Source organism: Anomaloglossus baeobatrachus, chromosome 2 (genome assembly GCF_048569485.1).
Source record: "Anomaloglossus baeobatrachus isolate aAnoBae1 chromosome 2, aAnoBae1.hap1, whole genome shotgun sequence".
NCBI classification, from domain to species: Eukaryota; Metazoa; Chordata; class Amphibia; order Anura; family Aromobatidae; genus Anomaloglossus; species Anomaloglossus baeobatrachus.
In genome coordinates this window covers 139,793,748-139,811,374 of record NC_134354.1, presented here as the reverse complement: position 1 = coordinate 139,811,374, position 17,627 = coordinate 139,793,748, and the positions used below count along the sequence as shown (strand labels likewise).

The 17,627-nt window shown below is 48.3% G+C and overlaps 1 protein-coding gene across 4 annotated transcripts in view; it reads right to left on the bottom strand.

Moving 5' to 3' along the window:
- TSPOAP1 (TSPO associated protein 1) overlaps positions 1-17,627 on the bottom strand; it is a 316,942-nt gene that overhangs the window by 269,096 nt on the left and 30,219 nt on the right. For 3 of the 4 annotated variants that reach the window (XM_075335394.1, XM_075335395.1, XM_075335396.1), the window contains exon 1: positions 5,845-6,900. The exons of the other annotated variant lie outside the window; for it this stretch is intronic. In XM_075335394.1, the coding sequence (XP_075191509.1) occupies positions 5,845-6,456 (612 nt within the window). In that variant the 5' untranslated portion in view covers positions 6,457-6,900. Of the gene's footprint in view, positions 1-5,844; positions 6,901-17,627 lie in introns of those variants that run through there. 4 annotated transcript variants of the gene reach the window in all.

Genomic DNA, 17,627 nt, shown 5'->3' with positions numbered 1-17,627 from the left:
AAGGAGAGGGGGCGAGAGGGGGCGAGAAGGGGGCAGAGGGGGGGAGAAGGGGGCAGAGGGGGGGAGAAGGGGGCAGAGGGGGGGAGAAGGGGGCAGAGGGGGGGAGAAGGGCGGAGAGAGGGGGGAGAGAGAGGGGAGAGAGGGGGGAGAGAGGAGAGAGAGGGGGGAAGAGGGGGGAGAGAGGGGGGAGAGAGGGGAAGAGAGGGGAAGAGAGGGGAAGAGAGGGGAAGAGAGGGGAAGAGAGGGGAAGAGAGGGGAAGAGAGGGGGAGAGAGGGGAAGAGAGGGGAAGAGAGGGGAAGAGAGGGGAAGAGAGGGGAAGAGAGGGGGAGAGAGGGGGAGAGAGGGGGAGAGAGGGAGAGAGAGGGAGAGAGGGAGAGAGACTGATCACGCCAGGCTGGTTTCTGGGCATGCTCAGTAGAGCAAGCAGGATCCTGTCTATCAGCATGCCAGCGTTCCCATACGTTTGCTCGCAGTATAGTCAGGATCCAGTGAAAAAACAGTATTTGGACGCAGCTCAAAAACGCTACGAGTAGCGTTTTTGAAAAAAGTTAAGAAACTGCAAGTCGCTGGATCCTAACTATAACGCATGCAAACGCATGTGAACGCATGTTGACGCGAGTCCATTGCAAATGCATTGAAATGAAAACGCATTTGCACTGGATCCGTTTTTGCCTTAAAAAAACGTACAGGACGCATGTTAAAAAAAAAACGTAGTGTGAAAGCAGCCTTAGCAGATCAAAAAGTGGACATGGTGCTCTTGTGCAAGTTATGTAGTTGGCTTCATGGGCACCACGCTGTAAAAAAAAAAAAAAATGTGTATTCCTGGGTCATAGACATTAAGCCATTAAAGAGATTTCATTATATACTATGAGAGATATATTTAAAACAGCACAGTCAGCTGATTCTCCAATTTACTACCAACCTATCAAACATATATGACAAAAATGGGTATGTCAAATGTGTATTATGGGAGAACTCCATCAGTACTGCTAACTGCTTGCAGCGTGGAAAAAAAACAAAACAAATAAACGTCAGCGCATAACAAATGTAGCATTACATGGTAGCCTGAAAACTACAGATTACAGTAGAGAGCCAGTACACAGTTATATGTGCGCTCTGCTGCCCAGGATATTGTAAATAACACAATGAGGCTGGTTTCACACTACGTTTATTTAACATCCGTCCATAACGTTTTTTTAGCGGAAAAACGGATCCAGTGCAAATGCGTTTTCACTTCAATGCATTTGCAATGGACTCGCGTCCACCTGCGTTCGCATGCGTTTGCGTGCGTTAGACACAGGATCCGTACTTTTGCGTTATTTTAACATGTTTCAAAAACGCTACTTGTAGCGTTTTTTACCTTTGTCAAAATAACGCATCTCACAGGATCCTTCACATTGCGCCGCGAGCTGCAATGCATTTCAATGAGCGCTGGATCCTGCCTAGCAGAATGCGTTGAGTTGCGTTGTAACAGGATCCTGCTTTTGTACTGAGCATGCCCAGAAAGTACTGAGCATGCCCAGAACCAGTCTCGCGTGATCTGTCTCTCTCTCCTCCTCCCTCCCCCACCCTCTCTATCTCTGTCTTTCCCCCTTCCTCTCCTCCCTCTCTCTCCCACCTGAGAGCTGCGGACACTCGTAACCAAGGTAAATATCGGGTAACCACTTCTCTTAGTTACCCGATGTTTACGTTGGTTACGTGTGCAGGCAGCCCGGCTCCTAGCAGCTGCAGACACTCGTAACCAAGATAAATATCGGGTATCCAAGCCCGATGTTTACCTTGGTTACGAGCGTCTGCAGCTGTCAGAAGCCGGCTCCCAGTCTGGCACGCTTTTGCAGCAAAAATACGTTCAGGACGCATGTTAAATAAACGTAGTGTGAAAGCAGCCTAAGGCTGCTTTCACACTACGTCTTTTTAACATGCGTCCTGAACGTTTTTTTAACGCAGAAACGGATCCAGTGCAAATGCGTTTTCATTTCAATGCATTTGCAATGGACTCGCGTTAACATGCGTTCACCTGCGTTTGCGTGCGTTATAGTGAGGATCCAGCGACTTGCAGTTTTTTAACATCTTTCAAAAACGCTACTTGTAGCGTTTTTGAGCTGCGTCCAACTTCTGCAAATTGCTGGATCCTGACTAAACAGCATGCAAACGCATGTGAACGCTGGCATGCTGATAGGCAGGATCCTGCTTGCTCTACTGAGCATGCACAGAAGCCAGCCTGGTGTGATCAGTCTCTCTCCCCCTCTCTCTCTGTCTCTCTCCCACCTGAGAGCTGCGGACACTCGTAACCAAGGTAAACATCGGGTAACCACTTCTCTTAGTTACCCGATGTTTACGTTGGTAACGTGTGCAGGCAGCCCGGCTCCTAGCAGCTGCAGACGCTTGTAACCAAAGTAAATATCGGGTATCCAAGCAAGTATACCCGATGTTTACCTTGGTTACGAGCCTCGCAGCTGTCAGATGCCGGCTCCCAGTCTGGCACGTTTAGTTCCCCTCACTCCCGATCACATGACTCCAATGCCCGCCCCTAAACATCCAGTGACAGGATCTTGCAAAGTAACACATGCGTTTGCATGCGTTTTTTGCTGTAAAAGCAGGATCCGCTTTTGCAGCAAAAAAACGTTCAGGACGCATGTTAAAAAGACGTAGTGTGAAAGCAGCCTTAGAAAGATGGATGGAAGGGGCCAGAGAAAGTAGCCACATACGGGATATAGCCATCAGTCTGCCAGGTGCCCATCACCATATTACATAAGTAGTCTTGGTTATAGCAGCTGAAAAACTTCCAACACAACTTAGGCCCTGTGCGCACACTATGTTTTTAACTGCGGTTTTACCCGCGGTTTTGCTGCAGAAATTTCTTGAGAAATGTTTGTAATCTTTCTGCAGACATTTCCCAGCAAAACCTATGGGGAAAAAAAATAGCTGTGCGCACACTGTTTTTTTCTCAAGAAAATTCTTTCTGCAGAATTTCTTGAGAAAATGTGCATGTCACTTCTTTTCCGCAGGTAGCTGCGGTATTTCACTCCATTCACTGTAATGTAATCGCGAAATACCGCGGGTATACCACAGGTAGCAAATGATGTGCGGTATACCCTCGGTATAGCCGCGGTTTCCTGCGGTAATGTTCATCACTGCCTGCGTTTTGCAGGGAAGAGATGTCATTCTGACAGGAAGAGGAAGCGGAGCAGAGTAAACACACACATCACACTCCCTGGACGCCGCATGGAAGCACTTCCGTGTGACCTCCGGCGGGTGCCTGTGCAGTCTGTGTCCCGCTCCAGCCCCGCGGCTGCCCGCACAGCAGTGTCAGTGTCTACCCGCAGTATCGACAGCTTCTCACGCTGCAGTGCTGGCAGCCGCGGTGATGACGAGCGCTGCCGTCAGGAGGTTAGATGAGATCATTACCTGCTGTGATGATCTCCTGCAGTGCTGACGTCAGCGCTGACACTGCCTTCTATGCTCATCTCGCGGGCGGCCCGAAACTGTCACTAGCGGTAACATCACGGGCTCTCGAGATACTGCTGAGAACGCGGCGGGCATAGAAGGCAGTGACAGCGCTGACGTCAGGACTGCAGGAGATCATCACAGCAGGTAATGATCTCATCTAACCTCCTGACAGCAGCGCTCGTCATCCCCTGCAGGGCTGACCTATTGATGTTAGCTCAGGTCATTGCACTGCTCTCCCAGCCAATGGGGAACATTTTGTTCTTCATTGACTGGGACAGTGACTATGGTATGGATCGTCGTGGGACCCCCTTATTGGATTACGCCGGACCTGGAATTGATTGTTCTTTTCAATAAATTGGTGAAAGAGGGAATGTTTTTGGGAGTGTTTTTTCAAATAAAACTTTTTTAAATTTAAAATTGTCTATTTTTTATTTCTGGTGATGTCGGGTATGTGATAGACGTGTGACATCACTAACACCAGGGCTTGATGCCAGGTGACATTACACATCTGGCATCAACCCCATATATTACCCAGTTTGCCACCGCACCAGGGCAACGGGATGAGTTGGGGCGAAGCGCCAGGATTGGCACGTCTAATGGATGCGCCACTTCTGGGGAGGCTGTGGCCTGCTATTTTTAGGCTGGGGAGTGTCCAATAACAGTGGACCTCCCTAGTCTGAGAATACCAGACCATAGCTGTCCGCTTTACCTTGGCTGGTGATCCAATTTGGGGGGGACCCCACATTTTTTGTTTTAAATTATTTATTTAAATGTAAAATAACAGCGTGGGGTGCCCTCTGTTTTGGACTACCAGCCAAGGTAAAGCTGCCAGCTGTGGTCTGCAGGCTGCAGCCGTCTGCTTTACCCTAGCTGGCTATCAAAAGATAGGGGGGACCTCACGAAGTTTTTTTTTAATTATTTCTTTTTTGGCTAAATACAAGGTTAAGCACCCTTTAGTGCCACATGAAAGTCAATAAAGGGTGCCTGCTTAGAATATGTAGGGAAATGAGACATTATATAGGTATTTCTCATCTATTATCTATCTATCCATTTATTTACCCATCTACCCAGTCTATTCATATATCCATCTATTTATCCTATCTATCTCTCTCTCTCTCTCTCTCTCTCTCTATTCATCTATCCCTCTATCCATTATCTGTCTATCGATTATCTATTATCTATATTAGCATGTAGCATAAAAAACCGCAGGGACCAACCTGCGGAAAAACCGCGGCAAAACTGCAGCAAAAACGCATGCGTTTTTCCCGCGGTTTTGGTGCGTTTATATACCGCAGGTGCGGTAATCTTGAACTCCGAGAAGTTTCTCAAAAAAATTTCTTGAGAAAAATCACTTTTCTAACATAGCGTTACTGGGCAGCTGCATTTTACTACATCACACAATGATACTATGGAACGTTTCCTGTGCGGACTCACAGGTATCCACAATCAGTACATTATATAAATGTATACTTTCTATAAAATAGTGCAGTGTAAACAAAGTGCCAAAAGCCGGTGATCTGCCTTTACAAAAGACCTAATCACTGCTTGCGACACAATATTCAGAGCCAAATTGCACCAATGCCAGCTGGCCCAATACTCAGGCCCTATCTAAATGGCCCAAACAATAGAGAATGCCAAAGCTGCATTTAAGACACCATCGAACATCCTAAGTAACACTCATAGACAATAAAACAAAAAATGAGTAAGAATTGTGTTTTATAGAGAGGCTTCACATGCAAGTGTTGTCAAGTAGTCAGTACATAAACTAAACTTCTGTTCAACAAGGACAGGCCCCAGTCTACTGTGTACCACTTAGTAAATGGAAAATCATATTATGGAATAAAAAAAATGCAAATAAATTATGAAACTACTTAACACCCTTTGATGAGCCATGTATATGACCTAAGAACAGCTGTCACCAGCATTATGATCTACAAATACAATTTCTAAAACCATGCCGTAAGAAAATGACCAATGTTCCTACTTGAGCAGCATTACAATAACCATATAAGATCAGGAATATTAAAAGGTTAGAGACTTTACAGCATTTTGGAGGCAACATGTAAACCATAAGTGCATGTGTATTTATTAAAACATTCAATGTTTGGCATCGAAAACTCCCATAGACGAGATGCGCACACACACACCACCACACGCACACACCAGGGAAGGCTGCGAAATCTAAGAGGCGTCCTTCGGGGAATAAGGACACAACAGTGTCTGCACTGAAAATAGCATGCACAGAAGTCGTCCAGCAATGAACTTTGAGCTGTCCATGGTTCTAACACAGGATTAGCTGGCACAGACCTCGTGTGGGATAGAAAGCACATTCTTCCTGCACTAAGTAACATACGACACTCTTAACAGTACAATATTAACGTCTAGCCTCTTACCGTGAAAAGAGCGTTACATTTTTCTCCATTCTCATTCACAGTGTTTACTGGATTTATCTGAGAATCAGTGCTACTAGGCCTAATCCCATTTTCCAGGGGGCAGACTGGCATTTCCTGCTGATCTGTTGGCACGGAAACACATTTAATACCCTGAAGCTTAGTCCTAGACAGTTTGGAGACGGAGACATCCAAGCTCGTAGAATCAGCAGAAATTATTTCTATCTGCTTATTAACCAGGCTAACACAATTATGGACATCGGTGACAGGGGCGACTGCTAGCTCCATGGGAGAGTCTTTAGTGGGGAGCATCGCTGCTTTCAAGTCCACATCCATGAGCTCCATTGGCAGACCACCGTTTGGCACCTGCACCTCAAGATTCTGACCGTCCGATGGCACCTCACAAGAGGAGAACATTAAAAGGGGAACCACGCGGTTAGTCAATTCCTTAGCAGCAGTGGCGTCACACTCCTGACTTTGGACAGCACCAGCCAATAATGGGCTGTGCATGAAACTGCACCTTGCTACGGCTTCTAAAACCCATGCCTCTTCTGAACCCTCACTGGTTCTCTGCATGATGCTGTGCTGCCCATCAGTACCCATACAGAGCATCATGCGGGAGGAATTTCATCGACAAATATCCATACAGGAAAATACATGTGAAGAAAAATGTAAAAATAAGTCATTAGGTAAAGATTTGTAAAAGGTGAGAAGTCCAGAGCGTGGTGCTGAGGGTAACCATTGCATATTCATAAGCTAGACGATTGCTTGCGTGTCACAGACGGCCGGCCAGAAAAATGGAAAAATGCAGGGCTCCTCTGCAGGAGACATATTTCATTCATAGGCAGTCCTCGCTCTTACAAGGGAAGGAAAATATCCAGAAACATGAAGGTACAGACTACAATCCCATCTCTCCCAGCTCCATGGCTTCTTCCAATCCTTTGATTAGCTTGTATTTAGGCCCTACTGATGGTCAGGAATAATCCGTGTTAGGCAGAAGGAGCGCTGGTTAAAGTTAACTGCGTCCTACCTCTGCTAGCTTTTCAAGTCATCAATATTAATAGAGGAGTTAAACCTACCAGATTTGTATGGAAAGGACTGGGCGACCAATGACGAAGAAGACAGATGGTTGCCATGGAAACTGAGCTGGAATGGAGTGTTTGCTGCTTAATGATGAAAGGTTAGGGTGCTGCTACGCAGACGTGTCTTACATGAACCCGAACTAGCATTGTCCCCAGACAGGAACAACAGTAAACAATGTCTTCAATGTCCACATAGAGGTCAAAAAGAGCTGCAAAACAAAGAGCTTGAGCACAGCATGTAGCCCACATCTATTCACCGACACCCATGCAGCAGGCGCTGGCAAGAAGGAAGCATTCAATGGCAAGAATGCTTACTGCATAATAAAGCAAAAGGTAAAGCACGGAGCTTACACTCCTGATGAAATCATAGTGACAGGGACATCCGACGGCCCGTCATCTCCTCCCCAGATAGGCATCCACAGCACACGCTTCCCCCAGCCATTATACACGAGTTCTAGGAATATGACCCCTACTATACATTCAGTTTATTATGCTTTCATAAATGGTGCCAACATTATGACTGTAAAGTGCTGCAAAATCATCACTGTCCCCATTGGGGCTCAAAATCTAAATTCCCTATCAGTGTGCATGGCGAATAGGAGTAAACCGAAGACCTAGGATGAAACCCATGCAAACCTGGGGAGAACATAAACTCCTCGCAGACGTTCCCCATGCAGACACCTGCACAGTACCTTCACATGCCCTATCATTCCTCCTTGTACAAAGCCCCGAACATCAACGTGGAGTTTATACAGGAATAAATGGAATTACAAATCCTCTCTGCAGAATTGGAGAGCTTCAAATTCCAATGTGTAGAGCTGACACCAGGGTGAGCAGATCATGCCTTCATCTGGGGCACGCTGCATGGACACCGAACTGTTCCAAGATGCTTGAAAAGTAAAATACTTTTTATCACCTTTATTTTATTCAGCACATTTTCAGAGGAATATACAAACAATTCTCATCTGAGCCTATACGAATAATCTGAATTAAGCTAACAGGAATCTATTTACTTGCCACCTAAGAAACCTGATTCAGTGAATGAGCCAATCCAATTTTCAGTTGAAGACATTTCTGCAACAAAATTTTTCTTGTGTGAAACAATCCCTTAGGCCCCCTTCACACGTACGTGCCTACGGTTTGTGTTTGGCAGTTTTCTCACGTACCGGAGACACGTACACACGTAGACCTATGTATTCCTAATGTTTTGGACACACTTATGTATTTTCGAACAGAACGTGTGTCCGTTCCGTACTTACGTGTGTCCGTTCCGTACTTACGTGTGTCTGTGTGTTTCTCACGCCGACATGTCCGTTTCATCTCCGGCATCACGGGTGTCACACAGAACGCAAACGTGTCACACGTAATGCAAACGGACCACACAGATGTGTTCCGTGTGACTCACACCGGAGAAAAGCCATGCGTCTGTGAGAAAAAGAAAAAAAAAAAAAAAAAAAACAACCTTTACTCACCTTCTCCAGCCCTCCTGTCTCTGCGCTGCTGTCACTTGCTTCCGACCGCCGCTCATTATGCTCATTGAATATTCACTTCACTGCGGCCAGAAGCAGAAGCAGCGGGGAGTCGGCAGGACCGGAGACCAAAGATCAGCACCACGGACAGCGACACCAGGGACAGGTGAGTAGAAAGTTCCCGTTCTCTGTGTGTTATCACGGATAACACACGGAGAACACACGTGTGCCATACACACAGCACACCGAGGGCAAAACACACCTCTGACACGTCCGTGAAACACGTGCGTGATTTTCAGGAACGTGTGAAAGAGGCCTTAAAAGGGGTGGTCCACTACTCAGACAATCCCTTCTCAATGTAAGTGTTTGCCCCCCACCCTTTAAAATAGTAGTAATAATAATAAAAACAGCAACAGCAACAACAACAAAAAGAAGCTTACCTCCGATGACGGCGCCAATACAGCTCCCAAATCAGCACTTCACTCTTACCGCCTTCGGACGTGTCAAATATCAATGGGAAGTTAGAGGCCAGCTACAGCTCTCTGACTTCCCTTGATGTTCAATTCGGCCAAAAGTGGGAAGAGTGAAGTAAACGCTGGTTGAGCGCAGGGCTCACATGACGCAACATCATCAAGTGCACCACTGGAACAGCACTGGCACCGGAGAGGAGTCTAAGGGCTCTTTTCAAATGTCCGGGCAACACTGTCCGTATACAGGCTGGCCCCAGCTCTCCCGAACAGAGCCTGACAACTTCATACATTTCTATGAGGCTCTCATGCTCGGAACAGGAGAGCTGTGGCCAGTCCATGCAGAAACCACAATTTAACAGGACTGGCCGGGGATCTCCTGTACAGAGTGTGGCAACCTGATAGAAATATATGAAGCGGTCACACTCTTGTCAGGAGCTCTGCAGCCAGTCCATGCATTCTGGTCTGTGCACGGACCGTGTTGCATGGGGGTCTGAAAGAGCCCTAAGTGTTATTTTAAAGTGGGCAAAGACTCAAATTCAGAATGGGTTTTCCATGTAGTGGACAACCCCTTTAAATGTGTTGTCCCAGCAAGTAGATTTGTCACCTACCAACAGGATACAAAATTGCTAGAGATCTGACTGCTGCCTGAGAATGGCCCCTTTGTGAGTGGAGGGATGATGTGCATGAGTGACCACTGCTCCATTTACTTTTATAGGAGTAATGGAGACTGCTTTTCTGTTTGTTGCATAGAAGTAAAAGCTCTATTCGCATACAGGCTTTGCAATCCTCATGCTCTTATACATCCATCTTCTATCTTGTGTGATATTTTAGCTAACCACAAGGGTTAAGGGCCATTTACACGCTGCGACATCGCTAACGATATATCGTCGGGGGTCACGGTGTTTGTGACGCCCATTTGGCGTAGTTAGCGACATCGCAGCGTGTGACACGTACGAGCGACCTTCAACGATCGCAAAAGAGGTAAAAATCATTGGTTTTGGAGAGGTTGTTTATTTACCAAAAATACGTAATTACTTACCGGTAATGTGTTTTTTCCGAACCCATGACGGCACCACGAGAGGATCCGCCCATCCAGGACAGGAAACCTTCAGGTTAAAAAGGGGCGGTCCTCTCGCCGCCTCAGTTTGATTACAGAGCATGAGAGGACCTCCGAAAAAAAACAACAGGTTAGTATAAGGCCACCACCAGAAAAATTGTGGAAGGAAGAAAGAAAGGAAGGTGAACCAACCAACAATCCCCAGTGCAGGGTGGGAATATAAGGGTGCCGTCATGGGTTCGGAAAAAACACATTACCGGTAAGTAATTACGTATTTTTCCCTCACCCTATGACCGCACCACGAGAGAATTACAGCAAAAGGAAAAATCAGGGAGGGACCACAGCCTGTAGAACACGCCTCCCAAAAGGTGAGGTCTGAGAAGGAAAGATCCAACCTATAATGCTTATAAAAGGTCGAGGGTGATGACCATGTGGCAGCTTTACAAATTTGAGCAATGGAAACATCCGCCCGTTCTGCCCAAGAAGACGCTACAGCCCGCGTGGAATGTGCCTTCAGACCCACCGGAACGGCCGCACCCCTAGCCGTGTAAGCTAATGCAATGGCGTCCCTAATCCACCTGGCCAGCGTAGATTTGGAACACTTAACTCCCTTTTGAGGCCCCTGGAAAGAGACAAACAGAGACTTGCCCTTCCTCCAGGAACTGGTGACAAGAAGATACTGGATGAGACAACGACGTACATCCAGACAATGCCAACGCCGTTCCTCCGCACGCGTCGGGTTAGTGCAAAAGGATGGCAACACAATCTCCTGGGACGTATGAAACCGAGAAACTACCTTGGGGAGGTACGCAGGGTCAGGGCGCAAAACTACCCTATCGTGCAGTATTTAAGTGTAAGGAGGGTCAATAGAAAGGGCCTAAATGTCGCTAATTCTACGGGTCGAGGTCAGGGCTACCAGGAGGACAGTCTAAGGCTATGTGCGCACTAGAGATGTGAAGTTTCTCGAGAAAATCTTCTCGAGAAACTTCTGGGAGTGAAGATTTGCTGAACTCCGGAAAAAATCCGCGGCAAAACCGCATGCGGATTTGCCACGGAATTGCCGCGGAATTGCCGCAAAATTGCCGCGATTTTCCCTGCGGATTTTTGCAGGCTGTACTGCAGAAATCCGCGGGATACCTGCGGATTTAATGGACATGTTCATTTTCTCAAGAAAGTTTCTCGAGAAATTTCCGCACCGAAACTTTCTTGAGAAAAATCCGCACAGCTTTTTTTTTTTCTCATAGAATTTCATGGGAAATGTCTGCACAACGATTGCAGACATTTCTCAAGAAATTTCCGCGGCAAATCCGCGGGTAAATCCGCGGGTATTTTGCTCTAGTGCGCACATAGCCTTAAGGGAAAGACATTTTACAGGGATGGAGTCAAGGGGCTCGAACGGAGGATCCGTCAAGGCCACCAAAACCAGGTTAAGGTCCCAAGGGGGGAGGGAGACTACCCGTTTAGGACGCTGGCATGAACTAGCCCTGATAAACCGAGCCACCCAAGGGTTCCCCGCGACAGCATAATTGTAGAGGGCCGCTAACGCGGAGATCTGGACATTGAGTGTGCTAACCGCAAACCCCTTGTCCAACCCACACTGCAGGAATTCCAGGATGGGACCGATGGGAACCTCCCCGGTCACACTAGCACCCGAGGAAGATAAGAACTTTCTCCAAGTCCTACAGTAGATCTTGGTTGTCACAGGTTTTCTACAACCTAACAGCGTGGAAACTAAAGTGGGGGAAAACCCCTTATTGATCAGTAACGCCCTCTCAAATTCCATGCCGTCAGGTGCAATTTGACTGTCGGAGGATGGCACACTGGTCCCTGGGACAGGAGATTCGGAATTTCCGGGAGGACCCACGGGTCGGTCAGAGACATCCGAACCAGCCAAAAAAAACCATGGTCGCTTTGGCCAGAAGGGAGCAATCAGAAGGACTCTGGCCCCGTCGTCCCTGATTTTCTTCAGTACCGAGGGGAGAAGGACCAGCGGGGGGAACGCATATGCTAGGGGAAAGTCCAACGGGATTGACAGGGCGTCCACAGCATACGGATGTTCCTTGGGATTGAGAGAGCAGAACTGAGGAACCTTCCTGTTCTGTTTGGTGTAAAAAAGGTCGATGACTGGAACCCCCCACCTGGCCGTGATGAGGTTGAAGACTGACGGGTTGAGTGCCCACTCCTCCTCGCGCAGGCGAGTGCGACTCAGGAAATCCGCCGCGAGGTTGTCTTTCCCCCTGATGTGAACAGCAGTGAGGGACAGAAGGTGAGTTTCTGCTAGTAACAGAATCCTGTCGGCTATCATCATAAGAGACCTGGACCTCGTGCCCCCCTGATGGTTCAGATAAGCCACAGTCACCCGATTGTCTGACAACACCCGGGTATGGTGACCGGTCAGTGAAGGGAGAAGACCAGTCAGTGCCCGTTCCACGGCCAGCAGCTCTCTGATATTGGAAGAGGAAGCTGCCTCCCTGGGTGATCAGAGACCTTGACTCGTACGGTCCAGCAGGTGAGCCCCCCATCCGGCACACTGGCATCCGTGGTCACAATCCGGGACACCGGAACAGACCATGGGACTCCCCTTGTGAGGTGCGCAGGAACCAGCCACCAGTGAAGGGAGGAGACGGAGCTGGAGCTCAGAGTAATCAGATTGTGCAACCTGTCCCCCAGAAACGACTGATGCTCCAAAATGTCCCACTGGAGGGCCCTGGTATGTCCCTGAGCCCATAAAACTGCAGGGAGAGTAGAGGTCAGGGAGCCCAGAAGAGACATAGCCCGTCGCAGGGACATGTGCGGAACTGCCACCGCCTGCTGCACCAGAGCGTGAATCTTCTCCACTTTGGAAGGTGGGAGACGACATTCCTGTAGGAGAGAGTCCAAAGTAAGTCCCAAAAAAACTTGCACCGTGGCTGGAAGCAACCTTGATTTCTCCCTGTTCAAAATCCAGCCGAGACCTTCCAGCTTTGAGCAGACAATCTGAAGGATGGCAGAACAATGGTTTGCCGAATCCCCCACCACGAGGAAGTCGTCGAGATACGGGATAACGAGAATTCTGTCTTCCCGCAGGTGGGCAGTGATTTCCAGGACGAGCTTCGTGAAGATTCGGGGCGCAATTGCCAGGCCGAATGGTAAGGCCCTGAACTGTAGATGACGCACCGACCCGTCGGGCATCATCGCCACCCTGAGATATTTCTGGAAGGGAGGAGCGATGGGAACATGATAATACGCATCCTTCAGATCCAGGACAGCCATATGACAATTGGGGTAGAAAGACTTGATCGTGGACTTCATTGATTCCATCTTGAAGGACAAGATTTGCAGGTGGCTATTTAGACCTTTGAGGTTTATGATGACCCGAAAGGAGCCGTCTGGTTTCCCGACCAGAAAAAGAGGGGAGTAAAACCCCTCTCCCCTTTCTGCCAATGGGACGTCAGTCAGGACCGCCCAGCGCAATAGGGACTTCACTTCTCCCTCCAAGGCACGTTGTTCGCTCGGGGATGTCAGGAGAAAGCGCCTGGGAGGGACACTGCGGAATGGAAAGGTCAGACCTGATCGGATGATATTGAGAATCCACGGACTCGAAGAAATACGTTCCCAGGCCGGAAGAAAGTGGGTCAATCTCCCCCCAACCTGGGGAAGGGAGTCATTGGGAAGACTTCTTGGATTGGGAAGGGCCCTTAAACAAGAACCCCTTATCTTCCTCCTTTCGATCCGACCAGGCACTTCTATTCCTGGGGGTGAACTTACGGGTGAACTGCTTCTTACGAAAGGATCGCTTGAAGGAGGGAAAGGACGGGGCTGGAAAGTTCCTTTTTCTGTCCCCTGCCTTCTCAAGAACATCATCCAGAACCGATCCAAAAAGAAACTCGCCCTGACAGGGAATGGAACACAGCTTAGACTTGACCTGTAGGTCCCCGGGGCAACATTTCAACCATAAGGCCCGACGAGCTGCATTAGAAAGGGCCGCAGTCTTAGCAGCTAGCCGAGTGGAATCTGCCGATGCATCGGAGATAAAAGCTGCCGCTCCCTGCAGTCTGGGCAGAGAAGAAATAATCTCGTCCGGAGTAACCTTGGTCCTCAGCTTCTCCTCTAATTCGGACAACCACATCGCCAGAGACCGTGCCGTACAAGTAGCAGCAATGGCAGGCCGGAGAGCACCTGCTGAGGACTCCCATGCGGTCTTAAGGAAGACATCCACCTTCCGATCCATAGGGTCCTTTAAGGATCCCATGTCCTCGAAGGGAATGGAAAACTTTTTTGATGCTTTAGCCACTGCTACATCCAATTTGGGTGCCCTATCCCAGTGGGAACAGGTAGCGCCCTCAAAGGGATACTTGCGCTTGAAGCCGCCTGGAAGAGAACCCCGCTTATCCGGCTTCTTCCATTCCCTGGAGATCAACGCCTGTATCTTGTCCACCACCGGGAAGGTCGTGCGCTTTCTATGCTCCAGACTCTTAAACATGACATCCTGGACTGAAGGCTGCAATTTCTCTTCAGTAATGCCCATAGTGTCCCTGACAGCTTTAATCAATTTGCTCGTGCCTTCAACAGGGAAACATTGGTGGACGTCAGCCTCACTGTCAGAGGAAGAGGATGCAGAGCCAGAAGACCCACACTCTCCCTCGGATCGACTGGATGGTGAAGCCAGGGAGGCCTGTCTATGCCGTTTACGAGGAGGCTCTTTCAGGGACTGCAGAGAACTCTGGACTTCGGACCGGATGATGGCACGAAGATCACTAGCAAACCCAGGGGTCTCATCTGAAATGGTCTGCTGGATACAGTCCTTGCAGAGCCGTTTGGACCAGGACGGAGTCAGTTCCCAGCTACAGAGGGCGCATACCCTGTTATTCGATTTGGCAGTACACTTCCGTGGCTTTTTAACCTATGCATGACAGGGACGGAGGGGAGACACAACACCAGGAATACAATGAACAACAGGTGCACATGCCCAAAGATCACTCACCCACTAGGAGATGAAGGGTCGGTACCGGTTCTGGGGAAGGAGCTTTCATCAAAGTCTTCCCTCTGGAGGCGCCTTTGCCGTCAGACGGTTCTCGGGTCTGTTTAGTGGCCCGGGTGCCAAGCTTGCTAGACAAGCTGGCATCTGAACCAGAGTCGCTCCTGCGACGCTCCGGTGGTTTCGCCACTTTCTTGCCAGCAGGAGGGGATGAGGACTCACGCACAGAGTGCCGGTCCTCCTCACAGTGCCCTTCCTTGTCCATATAGCTGAACCTAAGGACGATTGCTATCTGAACAAAACATCTCCGTTTAGGCAAGGAGGCTGAAGCACGTTATTCCGCCCAGAGCTCCGTTTTAAACTGAGCGCTGGAGCACTGGAGCACTTCCTTCCCCCCCCGCGCCTCCGTACCCACTTCCTGGGTCAGACGTCACTGCCGACGTCAGCGCATGGCAGGTGCGGCATGCGCAACGCCCGCACTCAAAGCACGCCCCCAAGATGGCGGCGGCGTGCAGCACACGCGGCCGCGAGCAGCCCCGCTGCCCTGGAAGGACCGGCAGGCTGCAGTACTTACATGCCGCACTGCGCCCGCTAATGGACGCAACGCCGGGGGTCCGCCATGGCGCCTCCAGGCACCCGAACGGAGCGAGGCAGGACCCGTGCCGCCGCCAGAACCGACCGTCGGGACCGGGTAAGACTTGCTTGAAGATCCACGGCCCTCCAGGACCGCAACCTGAGGTATCCGTCCAGGACAGGAAACCAAACTGAGGCGGCGAGAGGACCGCCCCTTTTTAACCTGAAGGTTTCCTGTCCTGGATGGGCGGATCCACTCTCGTGGTGCCGTCATAGGGTGAGGAAAAAAAAAAAAAAAAAAATCGCTATGTGTGACAGGCAGGAACGACGAACATCTCCTTACCTGCATCCACCGGCAATGAGGAAGGAAGGAGGAGGGCGGGATGTTACGTCCTGCTCATCTCCGCCCCTCCGCTTCTATTGGGTGGCCGCTTAGTGACGTCACTATGACGCCGAACGAACCGCCCCCTTAGAAAGGAGGCGGTTCGCCGGTCACAGCGACGTCGCTAGGCAGGCAAGTCCGTGTGACGGGGACTAACGATGTGCGCCACGGGCAGCAATGTGACCAAGACGCACAACCGACGGGGACGGGTACGCTCGCTAGCGATCTCGCTAGCGAGATCACAGCATGTAAAGTATCCTTTAGTTAAGGCAGTCATGAAATTACTTACACAAACAATTTCACAAAATCTATTGCCATATAATAGCTCAAGTATCCATAAACATTAAAGAAATTATACTTTTAGAGTGATACTACCATTTTCACAGATAAGTGTAGCTAGATCGTGCTTTTCCAAATTACTGTTTATTCAAATTTTTATTTAAAATTATTTAATATTTTGGAGATAGTAACGCTTTTCTTAATGTTTATAGCTGGTTGCCTAGGAGACCACCTCTGCTGCTGTGTAGTTTGGAAGCTCTGGCAATCCCAGCAGCTTCAAAGCAGTGAATTCAAGCTCAATAGAAAAGAGTTTATAAGTACTGTGCTTGTTCAACCACCACTGCTAAAAAGTCGCCTCGGTCACCTAGGAAAAGGACTAAAAAGAAAAGTAATATTAGTGTTGAGCGAATACTGAATTATTCAGTTAGGGATATTCGTACTGAATATATAGTGCTATTCCAGTATTCGTCACGAATAACAAACATAACGCAAGTCAATGGGGAACCCGAGTATTTTTCAAGGAAATCTAAATGTTCGAGTTCCCCATTGCCTTGCATTAGGTTTGTTATTTGTGACGAATACTGGAATAATATTAGTTATTCAGAATTAATATCTCGAACCCAAATATTTTAGTATTCGCTTGTCACTAAGTAATATCTCAAAAACTGCCACAAAATCTAATGATAAAAAAAGAAAACTGCAAAAGTGCTTGGGTTTACAATGAGCACTGCGGATACCCTCCACAGCGTCTGCATGAGATATCTTCATATCTCCTACACCTCGCTCCTGCTGTAATGTGCACTTTTCCTCGTGCCCGCTCATGGACAGAGTCGTTTGTAACAGTATGTAATTCTGCTCAAAATTAGGCACTTCTTTCTCCACAATTAAGAAAGCTTTCTGGTTAGAAATACACCCATGCATTACTCTCTAAAATTACGCAGCTTTCTATAATACACAACCCAATTATCCTGCAGGGGGTGCTCAGCACAAAGTAAAAGCTGCGGCTGGAGTGTAGGCCTAATCTACTGGTAATCTGAAAAGGAAAACCTGTGTATGGACACTAAGAAATATATCCTGTCTAGATAAAGTATATCTCCAGGCAACACACCTGCAAGAATTAGATCAAAGAAGATATAGTTTTCCCATCGGGACAGTTTTAATATAGTATTTTGCATAGGTTGCACTTCCTCAGGTAGTAGGATATTTTACAGCATCAGCAAGGCTCTGGCTATTATCATGAAAGTGAAAAATCGCATAACATTGTCAAGAGTCATCAGATTAGTAAAGTGTTACTGCAACAGGTCATATAAAAATTCAATGCTACAGGTCTTTGGATTATGACGTTGAAGGGATAGTCTGAAAATATGTGCATACAAAATAGCCCCTTCCTTATTGTCAGTGGTAAGGCTGCTCACTGAAGCTAGCCAGAGATTTATGACACCATTTTCAGATCTTCTTTCCTGTAAGTCAACTGCTTATTAGTGTCCTTTATCCTAAATACCCAGTTGCCAAAAGAT